Consider the following 23,502-nt stretch of genomic DNA (forward strand, 5'->3'; position numbering starts at 1 on the left):
ATATATATATCATATATATATATATATATATATATATATATATATATATATATATATATATATATGTATATATATATGTATATATATGATTATAATCACTTTAGCACGTGATTCATTTATCACACATATCCACAGGTGAAAAATAAGAGACAGGGTGTAGGGTCCTGCCTGACCGGTTTAGGCTTTTATTTTCAAGCCATTGACAAAGGACTGATACATAGTATTAGAATTCACGTATATATACTACAAAGACAGTACTGCGAAACATACACACAACCGTTGAGACTGCAGATCCACCCACAGGCAGTTGTCAAGGTAGGAGTGGCTTTCAAAAATCATTTGGCTAAAATTTACAATAAATTCTCAAGGATACTACCGTTTAGGGTACAAGTCCACACTGACAGGTGTCAGGGAGGCGGGGTTGAACATCATTACACTACTGCCCCCTTTACTGTGTTTACAAATATAATAATCCTATTTTTCATATATCTCTACAGCCTACCTTAAAATTTAAACAGTTTACAAATTTCTTTGATATTAAAGGATCAAGTTTATACATTCCTTGACTGATGTTCATATTATTGTTGTAACTTTCTTTTATGAAACTAGATTCAATGATATTCCTTTCCAATGCATTATTAGAACACACCAGCTTTTTTGCCCTTTCCCAGTTAATAGCATGATTGTTCTCACTAACATGTACAAATATACCACTATTTCCCTGTGCATATCTCACACATTGTTTATGTTGTTCTATTCTTTTTTGTAGTGCTTTCCCCGTTTGACCAATGTAAAAGTTGTCACAAGACTTACACGGGATTTTATATACACATCCTTTAGCATTGTCGGGGAGTTCTTAATAAGTAACCTGTTTCATTGTTTTATTGTTTTTAAAAAACTACATTAACACCGAAATTCTTCAGGAGATGTGGGGGGATATCTTTCATATTACTATTATAAGGTAGTACAAACAAATTTATGTTGTTGTAAGGTTCTTTTTGATTTTGATACATGGTCTTTTTTGCCGCTTTTAATGCATTGTTTAGCACATTATCTGGATATTACAGTTTCTTGCCTGTATTCCGAATCTCATCTATCTCCTCGTCTATATATTCTGGGCTATGTTACATACCCGTAGTTCTCTTAAAACATGGATGCAAACACTGATCTTTTAATCTTATTGTTTTGTCCAGAATAGAAGTGTACATAGGAAGAAATATTAGTAGGTTTTCTGTAAACACTATACTTAAACCCACTACTATTTCTCCGTATGAGGACATCCAAAAAGGGTAGGCCTGTGGGTGGATCTGCAGTCTCAAACGGTTGTGTGTATGTTCGTCAGTACTGTCTTTGTAGTATATGTACTCGTGAATTCTAATACTATGTATCAGTCCTTTGTCAATGACTTGAAAATAAAGCCGAAACCGGTCAGGACCTACACCCTGTCTCTTATTTTTCACCTGTGGATATGTGTGATATATATATATAAATATATATATTATAATACTATTATATATATATATATATATATTATAATATATATATATATATATAAAACATCGAAAGGAGACCCGCGTAACTTAATCTTCAAAATTAACCTAACCTAACCTTCCTTGTGTATATGCAGTTGAACCATTAAAAAGCAATATTAAATACTTTTGGTATCTCAAGATTTTCCTTTACTTCAATTGTTCAGCTTTCATCATTGATTAAGGATAAATGGAATTGACTTCAATTTCTCAGCATTTGTCATTAACTAAGGATAAAGGGCATTTGTACGTTTCAGTTCATAAAAGAGAATTAGGCAGATACACTCAACTAAATACAGCCATAAAATACGAAAGAAAACAACCGAGATAAAATTCCCAAATTTGAACTCGCCTGGTCAAGAGCTTCAGAAGGGAAGTTGTAGGATTCCAGAGGAATCTGAAAAGTGTAGGAGTGGCACCCAGTGTGTTTCGGATTTTAGAGAGGACCACCTCTTTCCAGGTCGGGAAGTTTGAGGATAATAATAATTTCAGTTGCCTGAATTAACGGCGGTTTTTGTTTCTTTGTTTGTTTGTATGGTATTTTTACTCTGCATGGAACCAGTGGTTATTCAGCAACTGGACCAACGGCTTTACGTGACTTCCGAACCTCTTCGAAAGTGAACTTCTATCACCAGAAATACTCACCTCTAACCCCTCAGTGCAGTGCCCGAGAATCGAACTCGCGGCCACCGAGGTGGCAGGCCAAGACTATACCGACGACGCCACTGAGGCGCTGCTTGTTGTGACTCAGAGGTCCACATCAGGCCTCTTATCCACTTCAACACTTACTTCACAGCCGCTTTTGTGCAAGGGCCCGTGCTGGCAATCTTTAATGCAGGAGTGCTTATTCCTTATCAAATCATAAATATAAATTTAGGTGTTATTATATAACTACTAACTATTTCAGAACCGATGTGGCATTGTTTTTCTGGAATATCTCCAAGATTATTTAGTCGGACAGGAATGTCATTCTAACACAATGTTGACATCCCACGTGATTTATAATGTTATAGGAGTTTGTCAAATTTATATACTTTAGGATTCTATTCATCAGCTCCCCCCTTCCCCCTGGCAACACATCCTTTCATCACCGCTCCCGCCCTCTCACTCCCTCTACTTCCCCTCCAATTCCTCCCCACCCCCCACCCCCTCTCTCTTTAAATTGCACTCAGGAAGACATAAGTCTTACACATAGTTATTCTACAGCAATTTTGTTTAATAGTTTAAGAACAGAAATGCTTCATGTAGTAACGAATCGATGTTTAATGGAGACATGACTGTTCTGGCTCGGTTGGCAGTTTTCAATACAGTATTTTAACAATGTACTATAAATAAATGTTCACTGCCATGCGAGCCCAGACGGGGTATGTCGCTGGGTACTGGAGATGTGCTACAATCATGCTACCCATGGCCAATTTGCTTAAGATGCTCAAATAAGTGCAAAAGTGTGATTGTACTCCGACTTATTAATGTGTCCAACCAAGGAAAAAAAAAAAGACTGGCGTACTCAAAATAGGTGCAATGACTATTATAACTCTCAATGCAATTTTTTTTCTCACCAATATTATTACTGTTGTTACCAGAATTATGATTACTATCGTTTATACTACCTGAGCTATTGTGTGGATAGTGCTGTTTATTTATTTCTTTATCATGTTGTGTCATGTACCAAGATTGTGTATGCTACTGTCTGTATTTTGTATATTCCATGTATATGGCCCTGAGCTGAAATAAAGGATATTATTATTATTATTGTTATTATTATTATTTTATTTTTTTTTTTTTTTTTTGCTCTATCACAGTCTTCCAATTCGACTGGGTGGTATTTATAGTGTGGGGTTCCGGGTTGCATCCTGCCTCCTTAGGAGTCCATCACTTTTCTTACTATGTGTGCCGTCTCTAGGATCACACTCTTCTGCATGAGTCCTGGAGCTACTTCAGCCTCTAGTTTTTCTAGATGCCTTTTCAGGGATCTTGGGATCGTGCCTAGTGCTCCTATGATTATGGGTACGATTTCCACTGGCATATCCCATATCCTTCTTATTTCTATTTTCAGATCTTGATACTTATCCATTTTTTCCCTCTCTTTCTCTTCAACTCTGGTGTCCCATGGTATTGCGACATCAATGAGTGATACTTTCTTATTATTATTATTATTATTATATTATTATTATATTATTATTATTATTATTATTACCCATAATTCTTTTTATATATAGCCTTACGCAACAAATTTCGGAACACTGACAATTTACAGTGAAATTATAATAGTGATGTCAACACCATGATGAATATTATCAAAAGACAATTCTTAGGCAACACCGTAGAATGAGGTTGAACATCATAGTGGAACTCATTAGCAAAAACCACTCAACTCATTGTTGGGATATAGAACACATTTGAGTTACAATGTGGTAAAATCATCCGATATAATAATGTACAATGTACGCATTTATATATTCCTGTTTGTTGTGTAATTCAGACGACAGAGAGAGAGAGAGAGAGAATTGGAGTAGGAAGAGGAGGGAGTGGGAGGGGGTGGAGAAGAATTGGGAGGAAGAAGGAGGAGGGAGTGGTAGGGAGAAAAGGAAGGGGAAAGAGGGAGGGAATGGGAGGGGTGGGATGAGATGATGGAAGGAGGGAAACTGATGAAAGGTGGGGGAGGGGGGTTACGTCGACTTATCTGAAGCTATGTTGAGGTGCTTAATGCAACTTAAAATCAAACGAGTAAACTCCTAAAGTATATAAATTTGACTAACGCTCATAACATTATAAATCACGGCGGGATGTTGTCAACATTGTGTTAAAATGTCATCAATGTCCGATTAAAAGTCTTGCAGATAATTCCCGAGAAACGATGCCACATCGGGTCTGAAATGGTCGGTAGGGCCAAGTCTTCCATCTTATCAGTGATAACATCATTTTCATTTTAGCTCATGGGTGGTACATACAGATTTAAGACAAATTCTAATGAATGAATCGAACATTCCTATCATAATTTTAGAGTTATGAAATGATTTGACGCAAAATGTAATACATTTAAAATACTGTTAGGACCAAGAAACAGCTGATCAGCTTAAGAACATTTATTTTTATCCTGAAGAGGTACAGAATTTGCTGCCTCTCCTATGAAGAAAGGCTATCTATGTATCTATCTATCTATCTATATCTATATATATATATATAATATAGATATATATATATATCATATATTTATATATACACATTCATATATTAAAAAAAACGTAAGCATGTAGAAAATTCCAAGACTAAGCTGTCAATAGAAAGAAGCTGGTAATGAGTCCATTAATTATTTGTTTCAACAAAGCAAATGATGGAAATGTGTTCATTTCGTTATTTTCAAAGAAAAATTCCCTTTAAAAAATCTTCAATCATGTAATATTCAAAATCTTTATCAATAAGGTCCATAGCGATTAACTGAATCTTGACAGCGGAGGCCCATATACAAGTTTTCGGTTTAACACTGGTTGCATAAGGTTGGCAAAATAATAGAATTCCTTATGATGTTATTATAATGTTTATTACCATTTATATACAGTCTTCGATATATACATAGCAAAGAGCATTTAGGCGATGCATTATTTGAATTCTAACGGACAAAAAGGGAAAAATTCACATTCTGGTAATAAGTTGTCAGCTTCGGTTGTTGCAGGATCAGTATCACCTTTAGTATCTGTGACATTACTCCCGAGGACGACCTCGTAATCATACACGTCGAAGGGGGGTTCCGTCTGAGTAGGAAAGTCTTCATCTCCTCCTCCTTCAGGAATCACAGTCGTCGTAGCAGGTTCCAAATCCTCTGCTTTTCCTCCTTCAGGAATCATAGTCGTCGTAGCAGGTTCCAAATCCTCTGCTTTTCCTCCTTCAGGAATCACAGTCGTCGTAGCAGATTCCAAATCCTCTGCTTTTCCTCCTTCAGGAATCACAGTCGTCGTAGCAGGTTCCAAATCCTCTGCTTTTCCTCCTTCAGGAATCACAGTCGTCGTAGCAGGTTCCAAATCCTCTGCTTTTCCTCCTTCAGGAATCACAGTCGTCGTAGCAGGTTCCAAATCCTCTGCTTTCCTCCTTCAGGAATCATAGTCGTCGTAGCAGGTTGCAGGGTCGTGGGGCCTAAGTGAAGGGCTGAAAGAACCGTGGCCACATCCCAGCACAAACGATGATGATGGACCTTGGTTTGGAAAACGAGGAGAATGTTCTTAATATATCACTCTGAATGTATTTGAATATACTTACGACGTTTAATTGTGTTACAGACAACGGTAAGATGTCAGGAAATGTACTTTTCCAGTATTAGGTATATGCATACAAGCATACAGATAAATATATACATACATAATATATATCATATATATGATATATATATATATATATATATATATGTGTGTGTGTGTGTGTGTGTGTGTGTGTGTGTGTGTATATATATAAAATATGTGCTCAAGCATCATATCTATAAATTCATTTAAGAGTGCAAAAGCTTTTCGAGATCGTACGGAAGAGGACACTTTACGTGACACAACTAATTATAACAAGAAAAATTAAAGCATCAGAAATATAGAAAGGAAACCAAACTTGCTTGTGCACTTTAGTCAAAGGAATTCGGCGTCATCTAAGTAGGGAGGAGAAAAGAGAGGTGAGATAGGGTTCCTCTTTTTTATATTCAGCCGAAGAACGGCCATAAAACAAATGCATTCAGCAGGCGGAATACCGTCACCAAGCAACTCAACTCGCTATTGTGGAAGATGGCTTTCCATGACGACATTCGTCTATTCTTCACTGATAAACTCAAGGCGTCAATTATCTTAACGGATTCAACTAATGGGTGTTTTCTCTCACTCTCACCGAAGTTCGTCGATCCTTTATCGAAATGTTTACTTAACATTTACGTACATAAGCAGACAAACTTTTCTTCCACAACCAGATAGAAAAAACATTATCTCTCATCAACTATGGTGACCATCGAAAGGAACATCAGAAAAAAATTCCACCATATGAAAAGAATCCCTGATACTTAAATGTTCAAAGTCTTAAGGTAGAATAGAGGAGTTCGCTCTCTCTCTCTCTCTCTCTCTCTCGGTACTTCAGCTTGCGAACTGTATTCGAAAATTATGTTGGGAAATATAGAACTGGTATTTCAGATTAACACACATATACACATAAACACAGAGAAAGACAATCTCACTGTCATCTCTCACCTTTGAAATCATGATTCGTATCTTGATCTTATCCTTCGGAATGGAGTTATATATCCTGAGACTTCGCTGTCGACTCTGTCCAGTCTGACAGACGTCGTCGCTTTTATACTCGCTGTTTCCACTGCCCTTCATTCAAAGAATTTTAATTACCCTTTGTGCAACTGTCCTTAGCAATTTCCTTGCTTTTGCAAAAAAAACATTTTAGCCGATTATAAATCTTCGAATCGGGTTGGAGCCGGATCGAGGGACTGAAAACCGACCCTTATTTGAGATGTACCTAAGGCCGAATTTATGACTAAATGAAGATGCTTCGAACACAACCACACGACTTCATTGTAATCAAAAATCTCCACAAGAAATGCATTCCTTTCCGAGTCACAACCCACATTAACCAGGTAAATTAAGAAACGCGCATGCGCTGATTCTAACTCTACTTTTAATTTAGTATTGAGTTTTTGCACAGGGAAGAAGGATATTGTTTTAATTTCCACTATTTCTTGTAGTGCTTCCAGTGGTAGAAATGTTATTACACGCAATGAGAATAAATGTAGTAATATTACTTCATTTAGTTATATGGAAACGTAAGGTATTTATATCAGGTCAAAACAGATCCTCTATACGAGAGACTGAATTGTGATTAGATGAATAACAATAACAAGTGGCATACAGAAAATTGTTATTAAGTGATAAACAATAACAAATGGTATACAGAATATTGTTATCAAAATAATTAACAATAACAAGTGTCATACAGAAAATTGTTATCAAATTATTAACAATAACAAGTGGCATACAGAAAATTGTTATCAAGTCATAAACAATAATAAGTGGTATACAGAAAATTGTTGTCAAATGATTAACAATAACAAGTGTCATACAGAAAATTGTTATCAAGCGATTAAAGATAATAAGTGTCATACAGAAAATTGTTATCAAGTGATAAACAATAACAAGTGGCATACAGAAAATTGTTATCAAGTGATAAACAATAACAAGTGGCATACAGAAAATTGTTATCAAATAATTAACAATAACAAGTGGTATATAGAAAATTTTTATCAAGTGATTAACAATAACTATTGGAGTGTAAAACAAATTATCAAATGGTGGAACTGAATAGAGAATTTAAGGCAAAAGCCAAACTCTGGGACCTAAGAGAGCAGCAATAGGTTTAAAAAGTGTAACAGGAGGAAAACCTCGCAGTTGCTCTACGAAACAATTGTTAGCAGAGGGGTCAATAGCAAGTAGTAGAAAGAGAATGTACATGGAGGTACAGTAAAAGGAAAAAAACTTACGTAATTACTGCAGAGCAAGGCATGCGGCGCACTGATGATACTAACCACTACGGGTAATGTCTTAAATGGAACAGGAGCAAATAATTAAATTAATTTCAAAAAGCAAATTGTTATTCAATGATTAACAACGAATAATGACTTACAGCGACTTACTTTGCATCATAAAGTAATTAATAAAGCCAAGAATCTGCGATTCGAACTGCAGTCTTCTGTTGCCTTATGCGTCATTGGCTGCTACAAACTTTATCTTAAAAAAAAAAAAAAAAAAAAAAAAATATATATATATATATATATATATATATACACACACACACACACACATATATATATATATAATATATATATATATATATATATATATATATATATATATATATATATATATATATTTATAAAATATCGAAAGGAGACGCGCGTAACTTAATCTTCAACAAATTAACCTAACCTAACCTTCCTTGTGTATATGCAGTTGAACCAATAATAAGCAATAGTAAATAGGTTTGGTATCTCAAGATTTTCCTTGACTTCAATTGTTCAGCTTTCATCAACGATTAAGGATAAAGAGCATTGACTTCAATTGCTCAGCTTTTGTCATTAATTAAGGATAAATGGCATTGATACGTTTCAGTTTATAAAAGAGAATCAGGCAGACACACTCAAGAAAATACAGCCACAAAATACGAAAGAAAACCACCGAGATAAAATTCCCAAATTTGAACTCGCCTGGTCAAGAGCTTCAGAAGGGAAGTTATAGGATTCCAGAGGAATCTGAAAAGTGTAGGAATGGCACCCAGTGTGTTTCGGATTCAAAGGGGACCACCTCTGTCCTGGTCCGGAAGTATGAGGATAATAATAATTTCAGTTTGCCTGAATTAACGGCAGTTTTTGTTTGTTTGTTTGCATGGTATTTTTACTCTGCATGGAACCAGTGGTTATTCAGCAACTGGACCAACGGCTTACGTGACTTCCGAACCACGTCGAGCGTGAAATTCTATCAACAGAAATACACAATTCTACCCACTCAGTGCAGTGCGCGAGAATCGAACTCGCGGCCATCGAGGTGGCAGGCCAAGACCATACCGATCACGCCACTGAGGCGCTGCTCGTTGTGACCCAGAGGTCCATATCAGGCCTCTTATCCACTTCAACACCTTACTTCACAGCCGCTTTTGTGCAAGGGCCCGTGCTGGCAATATCTAATGCAGGAGTGCTTATTCCTTATCAAATCATAAATATTAATTTGGGTGTTATTATATTACTAAAAACCATTTCAGACCCGATGTGGCATCGTTGTTCTGGAATATCTTCAAGGCTACTTAGTCGGACAGTGATGACATTCTAACACAATGTTGACATCCCACGTGATTTATAATGTTATAGGAGTTTGTCAAATTTAATATACTTGAGGAGTTTACTCTTATCAGGTTCAGATAAGTTGACTGACCACAACAACCCCCTTCATCATTTCCCTCTTTCCCCCACCAACAAGCTCCCCCCCATACCACTCGCACACCTATCCTTCCATCACCTCTCCCTCCCTTTTCCCTCCCCTCCTTCCCCTCCAATTCCTCCCCCCACCCCTTACCCTCTCTCTCTCTCTAAATTGCACACAGAGAGACGTAAAGTCTTACACATATATATAGTTATTCTACAGCAATTTTGTTTAATAGTTCAAGAACAGAAATGCTTCTTGTAGTAACGAATCGATGTTTAATGGAGACATGACTGTTCTGGCTCGGTTGGCAGTTTTGAATACAGTATTTGAACAATTTACTATAAATAAATGTTCACTGCCATGCGAGCCCAAACGGGGGTATGTCGCTGGGTACTGGAGATGTGCTACAATCATGCTACCCATGGCCAATTTGCTTAAGATGCTCAAATAAGTGTAAACGTGTGATTGTACTCCGACTTATTAATTTGTCCAACCAAGAAAAAAAAGACTGGTGCACTGAAAATAGGTGCACTGACTATTATAACTCTCAATGCAATTTTTCCACCAATATTATTACTGTTATTACCAGTATTATGATTACTATCTTTTATACTACCTCAGCTATTGCGTGGATAGTGCTGTTTATTCATTTTTTATCATGTAGTCTCATGTACCTAAATTGTGTATGCTACTGTCTGTATTTTGTGTATTCCATGTATATGGCCCTGAGCTGAAATTAAGGATATCATTATTATTATTATTATTATTATTATAACTCAATTATTACCTATAACTCTTTTCATATATAGTATTTTGACTTTAAAAAAAAATCATGAGGAGAAGAGCGTAGTAACTCAACCTTCAACCAATTAACATTCTAACATTCCTTTTGCAAATACAGTTAGTCAAATTATTATAAGCAACAAAACAAGGCGTGATCCGACCTCCACCTTACTCTGGACGAGTGCAAGATTTTCCCCTCATTAATAAGTTGTAAACATTATATTCCTAATTTAATGTGAAGTGGTCTTCGTAATTCATATTCATAATTAGTAATATTCATACTAACAACAAGGATTAAGCAGAGAAACTTCTCTTCTTCAACAATGGTGACCTGGGAAAGAAACATTAGAAAAAATTCCACAATAACTTACTGCCAAACGGCTGCTCCGATGGGCATGAAACTTGGAGGGCTTATGGTGGCGACCCATAAGATGGTTTATAATGGGGTTTCATCGAGGGGGGGTTAGGTGAGAAGGTTTCTATATCGTACATTTGTTTGCTAGTGAGAAGAATTCCTGATACTTAAATGTCCAAAGTCTGACAGAAGAATTTGCAGAGGAATTCGCTCTCTCTCTCTATCTCTCTCTCTCTCTCTCTCTCTCTCTCTCTCTCTCTCTCTCTCTCTTTCGGCATCTTAAGTTTGCAAACTGTATTCGAAAATGATGTTGAGAAATATATAACTGGTATTTCAAATCAACACATAAACACACAAACACATAGAAAGACAATCTCGCTGTCATCTCTCACCTTTGAAATCATGATTCCATGTATGTGGCCCTGAGTTGAATAAAGATTATAGTATTATATTATTATCATTATTATTATTATTATTATTATTATTATTATTATTATTATTATTATTATTATTATTATTACCCATAACTCTTTTCAAGTATAGCCTTACGCAACAAATTTCACAACACTGACAATTTATAGTGAAATTATAATAGTGATATCAACACTATGATGAATATCATCAAACGACAATTCTTAGGCAACACCGTAGAATGAGGTTGAACATCATAGTGGAACTCATTAGCAAAAACCACTCGACTCATTCTTGGGATAGACACATTTTAGTTATAATGTGGCAAAATCATCCGATATAATAATGTACAACGTATGCATTTATATTTTCCAGTTTGGTGTGTAATTCAGACGACAGAGAGAGAGAGAGAGAGAGAGAGGAGAGAGAGAGAGAGAGAGAAGAGGGGTGGGAGAATTGGAGGGGGAAGAGGAAGGAGTGGGAGGGGAGAGAGGGAGGGGAAAGTGGAGGGAGTGGGAGGGGGTGGGAGAGGTGATAGAAGGAGGGAATTGATGAAATGGAGGGGGGGGATACGTCGACTCCTCTGAACCTGTGTTCAGGTGTTTGTGTTCTCTCTGAATGCAGCTTAAAATCATAGGAGTAAATTCTGAAAGTACATAAATTTGACTAACACCTATAACATTGCAAACCACGGCAGGATGTTGTCAACATTGTGTTAGAATATTATCAATGTCCGATTAAAAGTCTTGCAGATAATTCCCGAGAAACGATGCCACAGCGAGTCATGAAAATGTGGTCGGTAGGTGGGCCAAGTCTTCCATCGATTATCAGTGATAACAAATCATTTTCATTTTATCTCAGTGGCGTACCCTACAGATAATTAAGACATATTCTAATGAATGAATCGAACATTCCTATCATAATTTTAGAGTTATGAAATGACTTGACGCAAAATGTAATACATTTAAAATACTGTTAGGGCCAAGAAACAGCTGATGGCTTAAGAACATTTATTTTTATCCCGAAGAGGTACAGAATTTGCTGCCTCTCCTATGAAGAAAGGCTATCTATCTATATCTATCTTATCTATATATATATAGATATATATATATATATATATATTATATATATAATTATATAAATATATATATATATATATTTTTATAATATCACATACATATATTAAGAAAACATAAGCAAGTAGAAAATTCCAAGACTAAGCTGGCAATAGGAAGAAACTGGTAATGAGCCCATTAATTATTTGTTTCAACAGAGAAAAGGATTGGAAAGGTGTTCATTTCGTTATTTTCAAAGGAAAATTCCCTTTAAAAACTCTTCAATCATGTAATAGTCAAAAACCTTTATGAATAAGGTCCATAGGGATTATCTAAACCTTGACAGCGGAGGCCCATATACAAGAGCCTTTGGTTTAACACTGTATGCATAAGGTTTGCAGAATAATAGAAGTTTTAATGATATTATTATAATGTTTATTACCATTTATATACAGCCTTCGATATATACATATCAACATGAAATAAACAAGAGAAGAACAAATGTTTATAAATCTGACACCATCTTTTTTGCATGTTACACGATTTTCCTTCATATCTGAAATCGGGGAACTAAAGTGAATAGGGAGGAGTTTCAGATAAAAGTCAGCCGGGTTTTGAAGTTCCTAGATGCACCATCCAGAATGCATGTACAGTGAGGAGTCTCCATTCCATCAATAAATGTCTAAAGCTTGTAGGCAAAATCACGGCCAGAGGAACATATTTGCACTTTCTCATCTTCCGCCTCCTTTAAACACTTGATGGACCTACACGAAAGTGTTCTGGGGATTTGAGTGATAATACCAAAGAGTATTTAGGCGATGAATATTGGGTCACAAAAAGGGTAAAAATCGTAGTCACACCAAAATGGTGGTGGTCTAAAGACGACAGCCTCGGTTTTTGTAGGATCAGTATCACCTTCAGTATCTGTGACATTACTCCCGAGGACGACCTCGTAGTCATACACGTCGAAAGGGGGCTCCGTCTGAGTCGAAAAGTCTTCATCTCCTCCTCCTTCAGGAATTATGGTCGTCGCAGGAGGTGCTAAATCCTCTGCTTTTCCTCCTTCAGGAATCATAGTCGTCGTAGCAGGTTCCCAAAATCCTCTTGCCTTTTCCTCCTTCAGGATAATCATAGGTCGTCGTAGCAGGTTTCCACCAAAGCCTCTGCTTTTTCCTCCCTTTCAGGAAATCATAGTCGTCGTAGCAGGTTGCAGGGTCGTGGGGCCTAAGTGAAGGGCTGAAAGAACCGTGGCACATCCCAGCACAACGATGATGATGACCTTTGGAAACGAGGAGAATGTTCTTAATATATCACTCTGAATGTATTTGAATATACTTCCGATGTTTAATTGCGTTACAGACAACGCTAAGGTGTCAGGAAATGTATTTTTCCAGTATTAGGTATATGCATACAAGCATACAGAAATAGTATATACATAAATAGACATACATCCATATATATATACATACATATATATATATATATATATATATATATATATATATATATATATATATATATATATATATATGTATATATATATATATATATATATATCGAGCTACAATGTCCTTTAATATCTAATTCGCTCTACCTCGGAATTAATATATTTTCATATATGCTTAACCGAAGGGAATTTTTTCTCGAATAGACTTGCCTGGACCAGGGCGCGAACCTATGATCCTTACAAATCCAGGAACGTCAGTGAAGCTTTATCCTACTACACCACCGCGAGAGGTTAAAAGTTCATGTCGCCTCTCACCCTCATATACCTTTCGCGCGCAGGTAATGAGTTGGTTTGGAGACAGCATGAACCCACTTCGACTCCGGTAGTGTTTGTAGTGCTTTTGACAGCACGTAGCCAAATCTAATAAGTCATATCACATTTCCGTTATTTTCTATACATATATCGAGCTACAATGTCCTTTAATATCTAATTCGCTCTACCTCGGAATTAATATATTTTCATATATGCTTAACGAAGGGAATTTTTTCTCGATAAATAGATTTGCCTGGACCAGGGCGCGAATCTATGATCCTTACAAATCCAGGAACGGAAATGTGATATGACTTATATATATATATATATATATATATATATATATATTATATATATTAAGATATATATATATAAAATGTGTGTGTGAATGTACTGCTATCAAATGTGCTGAAGCATCATAGCTATAAATTCATTTAAAAGTGCAAAAGCTTTTCGAGATCGTATTGAAGAGGACACCTTACGTGCCAACTAATTATAACAAGAAAACTTAAAGCATCCGAAATATAGAAAGGAAACATAACTTGCTTGTGCACTTTAGTAAAAGGAATTCGGCATCATCTAAGTAGAGGGAGGAGAAAAGAGAAGTGAGAAAGGGTTCCTCCTTTTTTTAAGCTGTCGAAGAACGGCAACAAAACAAATGCAGTCAGCAGAAGGCATACCGCCATCAAGCCAATCGACTCGCTAATGGGGAAGATGGATTCCATGACGATATTCGTCTAATCTTCACTGATAAACTTAAGGCGTCGAAAACTACGTTGGGAAATATAGAACTGGTATTTCAGATTAACACACATATACACATAAACACAGAGAAAGACAATCTCACTGTCATCTCTCACCTTTGAAATCATGATTCGTATCTTGATCTTTATCCTTCGGAATGGAGTTATATATCCTGAGACTTCGCTGTCGATTCTGTTCAGTCTGAGAGACGTCGTCGCTTTTATACAGGCTTTTTCCTTTGCCCTTCATTCAAAGAATTTAAATTACCCTTTGTGCAACTGTCCTTAGCAATTTCCTCGCTTTTGGAAACAACATTCTATCTGATTTTAAACCCTCGAATCGGGTTACAGCCGGATCGAGGAATTGTAAAATGACCCTTATTTACGACGTGCCTAAGGGCGAATTTGAACTGAATGAAGATGCTTAGAAGACGACCACAGGCTGCACTGTAATTAAAAATATAAATAAGAAATACATTCCTTTCTGAGTCACAACGCAACATCACAACCGACATTACTTTACTTTAGCGTTGCTTTTTTCATAGAATAAAAGGATATAGTTTTTATTTTAACAATTAATTGTAGTGGTTCCAATGGTAGTAATGTTATTAAATATCATGAGAAGATATCTTAAAATAATACTTCATTCCGCTATATGAAAACGTAAGTTATTTAAATCACACGAACTTTTTCGTGATATCAGGTCAGCACAGTTCTTCTCATACGAGATACTGAGGCAATATCAAATGATTAACAATAACTAATGATACAGAGGAAATTGTTACCAAAAGATTAATAATAACCGAGGCAAAAATAGGGTTCTGAAAGAAAATATTAAAAAAAAAAGTTTTTCACTTCGTGTTTTTTCAGGAATTAGAGGAATAAAGTTTCAGTTGAACATGTTTAATTCTGAATGTGTATATCTCTTGTATCATACGGTTCCATACATACTTATAAGGAACTGTTGCCAATCATACAGTTTTAATATTTCTGAATCTGATACATGTATGACACAGTTTCAGTTGATCATGTTTGATACTGAACACGTATATGTCTTGTATCATACTGTTTCATATTTACTTTTAAGGAACTATTGCCAATCATATAGTATTCATACCTCTGAATCTGATACATGTGTGATACAAGTTTCAATTAAACATGTTTGATACTGAACACGTATATATGTTGTACCATCTGGTTTTATACATATATTTAGAAACTGTTGCCATGCATTGAAATTGATTGATTGATTGATTTGCTAGTTCTTACTGGTGTCGCAACGACGAGGTTAATGAGTCCAGTACCCCATGGTTTCAAGATAAGATTGAAAAATAACAGTAAAACTTGTTTGATGATTAAAAATTTTAATGTTCAAATGTGAAATATTGAAATTCTAATAATAAAAATGAAGTTATGTACCCAAAACACTCATAATCTCAAGTGGGTGATGGTTGAGATACCAAGAGTTTTCCTTATATTTCCTAGTTTTTATTTTTCCCCACTGATTATTATTCTTTCCAGTGGTAAATCGCCTTGTTACACAAGCTCTAGGCATAATATAAGCACAGGTAGCCATTCTTTGGTAGTTTAGGAAGCAATAGAATGTGAATAAATATTTGAAAAAAAAATGTTGGCCTGTTTTTTATCAGGCTTTTTTTCCGCGAATAAACAAACTAGTTTTTTCCGGTTTGCAACACTAGGTATAAAGCAAATTTTTTTCAAATGATTAACAATAACCAATGACATACAGGAAATTGTTATCCAGTGATTAATAACAACCAATGTCATACACAATATAGCTATAAAATCAATAACAATAACTAGTTAATAATTTGCAACAATATCTTCTAAAATGATTAATAATAGCTAACGACATATAGCAAACTGTTATCAAATGATTAACAATAACTAATGACATAATGCAAATTATTATCGAATTATTAACAATAATAAGTACCTTAGAACAGTGTTATTAACTGATTAACATTAACTAATGACATAATGCAAATCATTATCAAAATATTAATAATAATAAGTACCTTAGAGAAAAGTGTTAAAGAATTATTAACAATAACTAACAAAATCATTAAAATTGTTATCAAATGACTAACACTAACTAATGACATTCAGCAACTTGTTATCCAATGATTAACAATAACTAATGACGCTTGGTAAATAACATTGCGCCATACACTAATTATTAACGCTCAGAATTACCGATTCGGACTGCAATATTTAGTTGTACCATCTGTGATTGGCTGCTAAAAACTTTAATAATTTTATCTCAAAACCCATCAAAACTATCGAGAGAAGAGTCGTGTAACATAACCTTCAATCAATTAATAAGTTAATTTCCTTGTGTATGTGCAGCTGAGCTTTTCATAAACAATAACTCATATATTTAAAACAAGTGATAAAATCAATGCAACTTGTTCTAGGAATCTAGGTCGTTTGTGCTTCCCTTACTGTTCTTCGGTGTGGATGTCGTCTGCTCCTGCAGAGATTCATTACTTTTAGTTAGATTGGAAGGTTTCTGTTTCAGTCTCTCTCGAGAGTTCACATAGGCAGGATGTATGCTCCTCCACCTCTTCTGACAGTAACGGCTCTGACTTCTTGGACCATCGACGGATGGTCTCTTCTTTGTCACTTATGAGTTGCATTTCAACAGCGATCTGTCACATTCACAATTAATCCCTGACCCCCTTTATCTGCCGAGAGCAAACCAGATTCAATAAACAGCAGCAACAGTATGCAGTAAATGAGCTTCGCTGTCCAACTTCTCAGTTCCAGAGGTGCTTTTCTCCTCACACCGCTGGACTGTGGAAGTTTCCCAGAAGATGTCAAGCAATTGGAACTGTTCTCTTTGTATTTTGCTACATTCTTATCTATTTATGAATTTATTAACTAATTTTTCTTTATGAATTTATTAACTAATTTTTCTATTAACTAATTTTTCTTTTTTTAAAATTTTTTAGCACATTTTTATCTATTTATGAATTTTTAAAACTAATTTTATTCTCTTAATGAGTGGGATCTCTTCTTTCTGTATTTCCCTTTTACCTCGTCTTACTTCTTCCCTATGACCACCTTTAACAAGTGGGATCTCTTCATTATGTGTTTCCCCTTTGCCTCCTATTATTTTTTCCCAATGAACCCCATATTCTTTGGAGCCTTGAATTTCAAGTCAGTGGCCCCTTTGGTGGGCTTGTTCCTTATGCATAGGTTTCATCTTCTGAACAATAATAATAATAATAATAATAATAATAATAATAATAATAATAATAATAATAATAATAATAATAATACCCCCGCACTATACTATAAGTACCACCAAGTCGAATTGGAGGACTGTGATAGACAAAAAACTAAATAAATAAATAAATAAATAAAGTAAGAGACTCCGGGAAAACATATGAGCAATCCAGTATCACACAACAAACATGCAACATGGCTCCAGGAAGTCAAGGAAGAAGAAACAGGGAGAATAAAACAAAGATTCACTGAGATCACGACAGACACAGTCAGACACCAACTAAAGAAAATGCCCAACTGGAAAGCCCCAGGCCCCGACTACTAAGTATAGAGGACTGCGTCAACATCGAGAACCAGTGAAGACGAGTGGCTCAAGAGTGCATGGGAAGAAGGACTGATAAAAGTAGACGAAGATCAAGAAATATACAGACAGGAGAATGACAAACAGAACAGAGGACTGGCACAACAAACCAATTCATGGACAATACATGAGACAGACTAAAGAACTAGCCAGCGATGACACATGGCAATGGTTACAGAGGGGAGAGCTCAAGAAGGAAACTGAAGGAATGATAACAGCGGCACAAGATCAGGCCCTAAGAACCAGATATATTCCCATATGTAGGAAGCGCAATACGAAAAATGAAACCATAAACCACATAGCAAGCGAATGTCCGGCACTTGTACAGAACCAGTACAAAAAGAGGCATGATCCAGTGGCAAAAGCCCTCCACTGGAGCCTGTGCAAGAAACATCAGCTACCTTGCAGTATCACTCATTGATGTCGCAATACCATGGGACACCAGAGTTGAAGAGAAAGAGAGGGGAAAAATGGATAAGTATCAACACCTGAAAATAGAAAAAAAGAAGGATATGGGATATGCCAGTGGTAATTGTACCCATAACCATAGGAGCACTAGGCACGATCCCAAGATCCCTGAAAAGGAATCTAGAAAAACTAGAGGCTGAAGTAGCTCCAGGACTCATGCAGAAGAGTGTGATCCTAGAAACGGCGCACATAGTAAGACAAGTGATGGACTCCTAAGGAGGCAGGATGCAACCCGAAACCCCACACTGTAAAATACCACCCAGTCGAATTGGAGGACTGTGATAGACATAAAATAATAATAATAATAATCATAATAATAATAATAATAATAACACGGGCATTCACAGAAACTTGATATCGGGGTACCAGAATGAAAATGGAAGTGTTAAATATATAGTTTATTTTTTAAGATCTACAGATTCATTACCCTGTTCCACATGAATAGGTTAATCCAGCGCTAAAACCCACACTCGCCACATTTTAAAAAATGGAGAAAAAGGCCTTAGAATGTGTAAATATAAAAAGACCAAAATTATTTTATTTTTCATGATATTTTCTTCAGGTTTGAATTTTTGGAATGTTTAGGACCCCAAAAGTATAATGTTATATATGAACAATAAATTAGACTGTGCACAATTTGATTGACTGATTGATTGTATGATTGATTGTACAATTGATGAGCAAAATTAATGCTGAAATTTACTAAAGTACAGATCATATAATGCAAAATTGAAACATATTTTCATCATCAAAATATACACTCACTTACACCATTCGAAAGAGGAAAGAACGGGGATTCCAGATGTACAATAAAAGGCATTTCTCAAATTTGTGGCGAGTGTGGGTTTTAGCACGGGCATTCGTAGAAACTTGATATCGGGGTACTAGAATGAAAATGGAAGTGTCAGATATATAGTTTATTTTTCTAAAATTTACAGATTCATTACCCTATTATAATTACAAATGGCGAAGACTCCCCATTCCATAAATAAATGCCCAGAGCGTGGAAGCTAAGTCCCTTCTTGAACAAAGCCTCCAGCAGCAACCGACGCGCTGACAAGAAAGTTCCCGTCCCTTCGGTGAAAACATCAGATTGTATTTAGGGCGACGAATGTACTATATAAAAGAGTAGATTCACATCACCCGCGCAACAGATGTCTAGGACCGTCCCTTACGACGCTCCCGATTGGATGTTGATAAGCCAATCACAGGGCTGGGAACTCTCAGTCTCCCTCGAGAGTTCACATAGGCAGGACGTACGCATGCTACACCTCACCTGAGGGATACTTTTGAAAGAGGTGTCAGTCAGGAGAGGTGGAGGAGCACACATCCTGCCTGTGAGAATTCTCTCGAGAGACTGAGAGTTTCCAGCACAGTGACTGGCTTATCAACGGTCAATCAGGATGTGAATCTACTTTAGGCTTCGGTCGTTTCTAATCGAAAATGATGACAGTCTCCTCATCTTCACCGTCATCGTCGTAATCGGAAGGCGTGGGGAAGATGTCGTCATCGCTGGCGTCTGTGTCGTTAAACCCGAAGACGACTACGTAGTCGTAAACGACCAGAACCGGTTCCGTCTGATTCACAGAGAAACCGCTCCCTTCTTCTGTTACTTCTTCTTCCTCTGGTGCCACGGTCGTTGTGTTGGAGGGTTCCTGCCTCACGATGGATCCGGCGTGCACGTAAGAGAGGACCGCGCAGCATCCGAGTAAGAATATGACGACCTTCGGGAAACGGAGAGAATATATAGTTTAATATGCGATTCATGTATTCGAATATACGTACTTGCGAGGTTTACTACGCTGTAGACAATTGCAGGACGTCAGGAACACAGACACACACACACACACACACACACACACATATATATATATATATATATATATATATATATATATATATATATATATATAGAGAGAGAGAGAGAGAGAGAGAGAGAGAGAGAGAGAGAGAGCCTAAACATACACACATATATGTGCTTATGCTTGTATGGATGTATGCATGTATGCATGCACGTGCGTGCGGTTATGTGATTGTGCCGCTCTTAAAAGCGCGCAAGCATCACAGCGATAACTTGATCTAAGAATGCAAAATCTTTTGGGGATCCTCTTACAGTGAATAAGCTTGCTGACGTCTGCTCACAATATGACTATAAAAGCGTAAGAAATGTGCAAAGGAAATGCAAATCCTGCTCACTTTAGAATTATTAATTTCAGCCTTATATTGGAAACTAAGTATTGGGCGGAATTCTTTCAATGGCGAAAACATCTAAATAACCTCAGCTGATATCCTCCAAATCTTGACCATCTGAAGAGAGTTAACCAATGAACTTTTTTAACAATTTTCAATAAAATTCGTTCATCCTTTCTCTATTTTCATCCTGTCACATTTCAGCAGATGGACATCCTCTTTCATACATAACAAGTGAAAACTTCATTTCCCATTTTCTTTGGTGACGTTATCTCCCATTTTCTTTGGTGATGTATCGAAGGAAATAATAATCCAAAAGAAAACGCAACACTGACAAGATCCATTCACACATGAAAACAAGCACTGACATTTTGACTGAGAAAAATTTGGTGATTTAAATTGACGTATAGATATTTTTTTTTTTTTTTTGTCTTTTGCTGTGTTTCATCATTTTCAATTTGCAACCCATATTCGAAAATTGTTAGTATCTATCTTCGGCCTTCACAATAGATTAGGAAATACATCAAGGCCCTCCTAGAAAAATGTATAAAACAGCTATTTCACAATATACTATATATATATATATATATATATATATATATATATATATATATTATATATATATCTATATATATATATATATATATATATATATATATATATATATATATATATAACCGAATCACGAAAGTTTGCAACGTGATAAATGCATAAATAGAGGTATAAGCCACAAACGAAAGTGGAACAATGTCAGTCAGTCTGCTAAGTAAAGGACGTTGAGTCGAAAGATCTTGCAACTACTCTAGTGTTTCACTTTCCTTCGTGGCTTATGCTTATATATATATATATATATATAAATATATATATATATATATATATATATTAATATATATATATATGAAAAAGAAACTCTCTGTCGTATCTCACCTTTGAAACCATGATGGTTACGTGTTATCGTAATCTCCGGGCTTGAGATATTTATCCTGGAACCTCGCTGTCGATTCTGTACAGCCTAACACAAGTCGTCGCTTTTATATACACCATTCCCATTGCCATTTCCCCTAAGAATTTTAATAACCCCTTTGTATGACTGTCCTTATCAGTTCCCTCGCTTCCGGGAACCCAATTTTAGCAGGGGATTCTCATTTATACGAATCACTTCACACCCGGATTGCGGGATCGCAAAACGGTCTTTATTTTATAAGTGCAAAAAGGCGAATCAGGAACTACGTGTCGTCGGGATGGTCAGGCGATGATCACACGGCTTCTTCTTCGCAATTAAGATTCCTGGCAAGAAATGTATTCCTCAGTGAGTCAGAGCGTCGTAACAGGTAGTAACTGGGAAAATTAAGGAGCACTCATGCGTCGATTGTGTTTCTAAATTTAAATTTGTGTGTTTGTGGTTTTTTTTTACATAGTAAACTATTATATCGTTAACCGTATTAACTGCAGTTGTTGTAGTAGTAGTGGTAGCCTTAAAAGTATTTGATTGATTGTGAGTTATCTGGCGTCACAAGCCTTAATAGTAGTGATGGGAATAATTGTAATAACAATGCCTTATGCAGTCATATGAAAACGTAGGCTACGTTAAATAGACATTTAACTGTATTACATTAATTCGATGCAGTTTTCTCCATACGAAATTGTTGTTATCATATGGTTCATAAAAATGAATGACATTCAGAAAGTTACTTTGCACAATAAAATAATTATATGCGATAGTTTGTTCCTGTACCTGCAATTGGCTGCCAGAAACTCTCTAGAGTATTTTGAAAAAAAAAAAAAAAAAAGTAAAATAAAACATACCAAAAACATCATGAGGAGAAGAGCGTAATAACTCAACCTTCATCCAATTAGCATTCTAACATTCCTTTTGCAAATACAGTTAGTCAAATTACAAGCAATAAAACAAGGCGTGATCAGACCTCCACCTTACTCTGGACGAGTGCAAGATTTCCTCTCACGCATAAGTTGTAAACATTATATTCCTAACTTAATGTGAAGTGGTCTTCGTAGTTAATACTCATAAATAGTACCTCAGTGGCGTGGTTGGTATGGCGTTGACGTCCCACCTCGGTGGTCGCGAGTTCGATTCTCGCCCATTCCATTGAAGAGTGAGAGATGTGTATTTCTGGTGAAAGAAGTTCACTCTCGACGTGGGGTTCGGAAGTCACGTAAAGCCGTTGGTCCCGTTGCTGAATAACCACTGGTTCCATGCAACGTAAAAACACCATACAAACAAAACATAATTAGTACTACTCATACTAACAACAAGGATCAAATATTTATAAAGGACACAACTTAAACAAGTTCTTATATTCTCAGTTATAGGTGGAAACGCGAAATAATTGAACAGAAATATAGCCTCTAAATTCGGTACACCAAATGAATTAAAATCGTGCTAAAATCTGCAGTCAAATTAAACCTTGTTCCATCAACGAGAAAATTAAAATAAATACGATATATTTTATTAGAAATAATTAGAAATTACTTAATAAAGTTTTTACATCCCCATTTTAATAAATAAATAATAGATATCCTATCCTAAAATTCAACGCGAAATACCTTTTCCAGACCTTTTTAGAGGCTCTTCCAGGGATCTTTCCTACCTTCCCCCGACTAGAACAACAACAACCACTACAAACAACAAAGT

At 36.0% G+C, this 23,502-nt stretch overlaps 2 protein-coding genes across 2 annotated transcripts; both read right to left on the reverse strand.

Annotated features, from left to right (window-relative positions):
* Nucleotides 1–12,488: 12,488 nt before the first annotated feature.
* LOC135224222 (uncharacterized) lies at nucleotides 12,489–14,767 on the reverse strand. Its single transcript, XM_064263077.1, has 3 exons — nucleotides 14,696–14,767; nucleotides 13,283–13,355; nucleotides 12,489–13,165 (listed from the first exon to the last, which is right to left on the reverse strand). The coding sequence occupies exons 1-3, from the start codon at nucleotides 14,705–14,707 to the stop codon at nucleotides 12,888–12,890; spliced, it is 363 nt and encodes a 120-aa protein (XP_064119147.1). The 5' UTR covers nucleotides 14,708–14,767; the 3' UTR covers nucleotides 12,489–12,887.
* Nucleotides 14,768–19,561: 4,794 nt separating this feature from the next.
* LOC135224223 (uncharacterized) lies at nucleotides 19,562–21,904 on the reverse strand. Its single transcript, XM_064263078.1, has 2 exons — nucleotides 21,777–21,904; nucleotides 19,562–20,383 (listed from the first exon to the last, which is right to left on the reverse strand). The coding sequence occupies exons 1-2, from the start codon at nucleotides 21,786–21,788 to the stop codon at nucleotides 20,093–20,095; spliced, it is 303 nt and encodes a 100-aa protein (XP_064119148.1). The 5' UTR covers nucleotides 21,789–21,904; the 3' UTR covers nucleotides 19,562–20,092.
* Between the last annotated feature and the right edge of the window lie 1,598 nt (nucleotides 21,905–23,502).

The sequence above is a fragment of the Macrobrachium nipponense genome, chromosome 10 (genome assembly GCF_015104395.2).
Source record: "Macrobrachium nipponense isolate FS-2020 chromosome 10, ASM1510439v2, whole genome shotgun sequence".
NCBI classification, from domain to species: Eukaryota; Metazoa; Arthropoda; class Malacostraca; order Decapoda; family Palaemonidae; genus Macrobrachium; species Macrobrachium nipponense.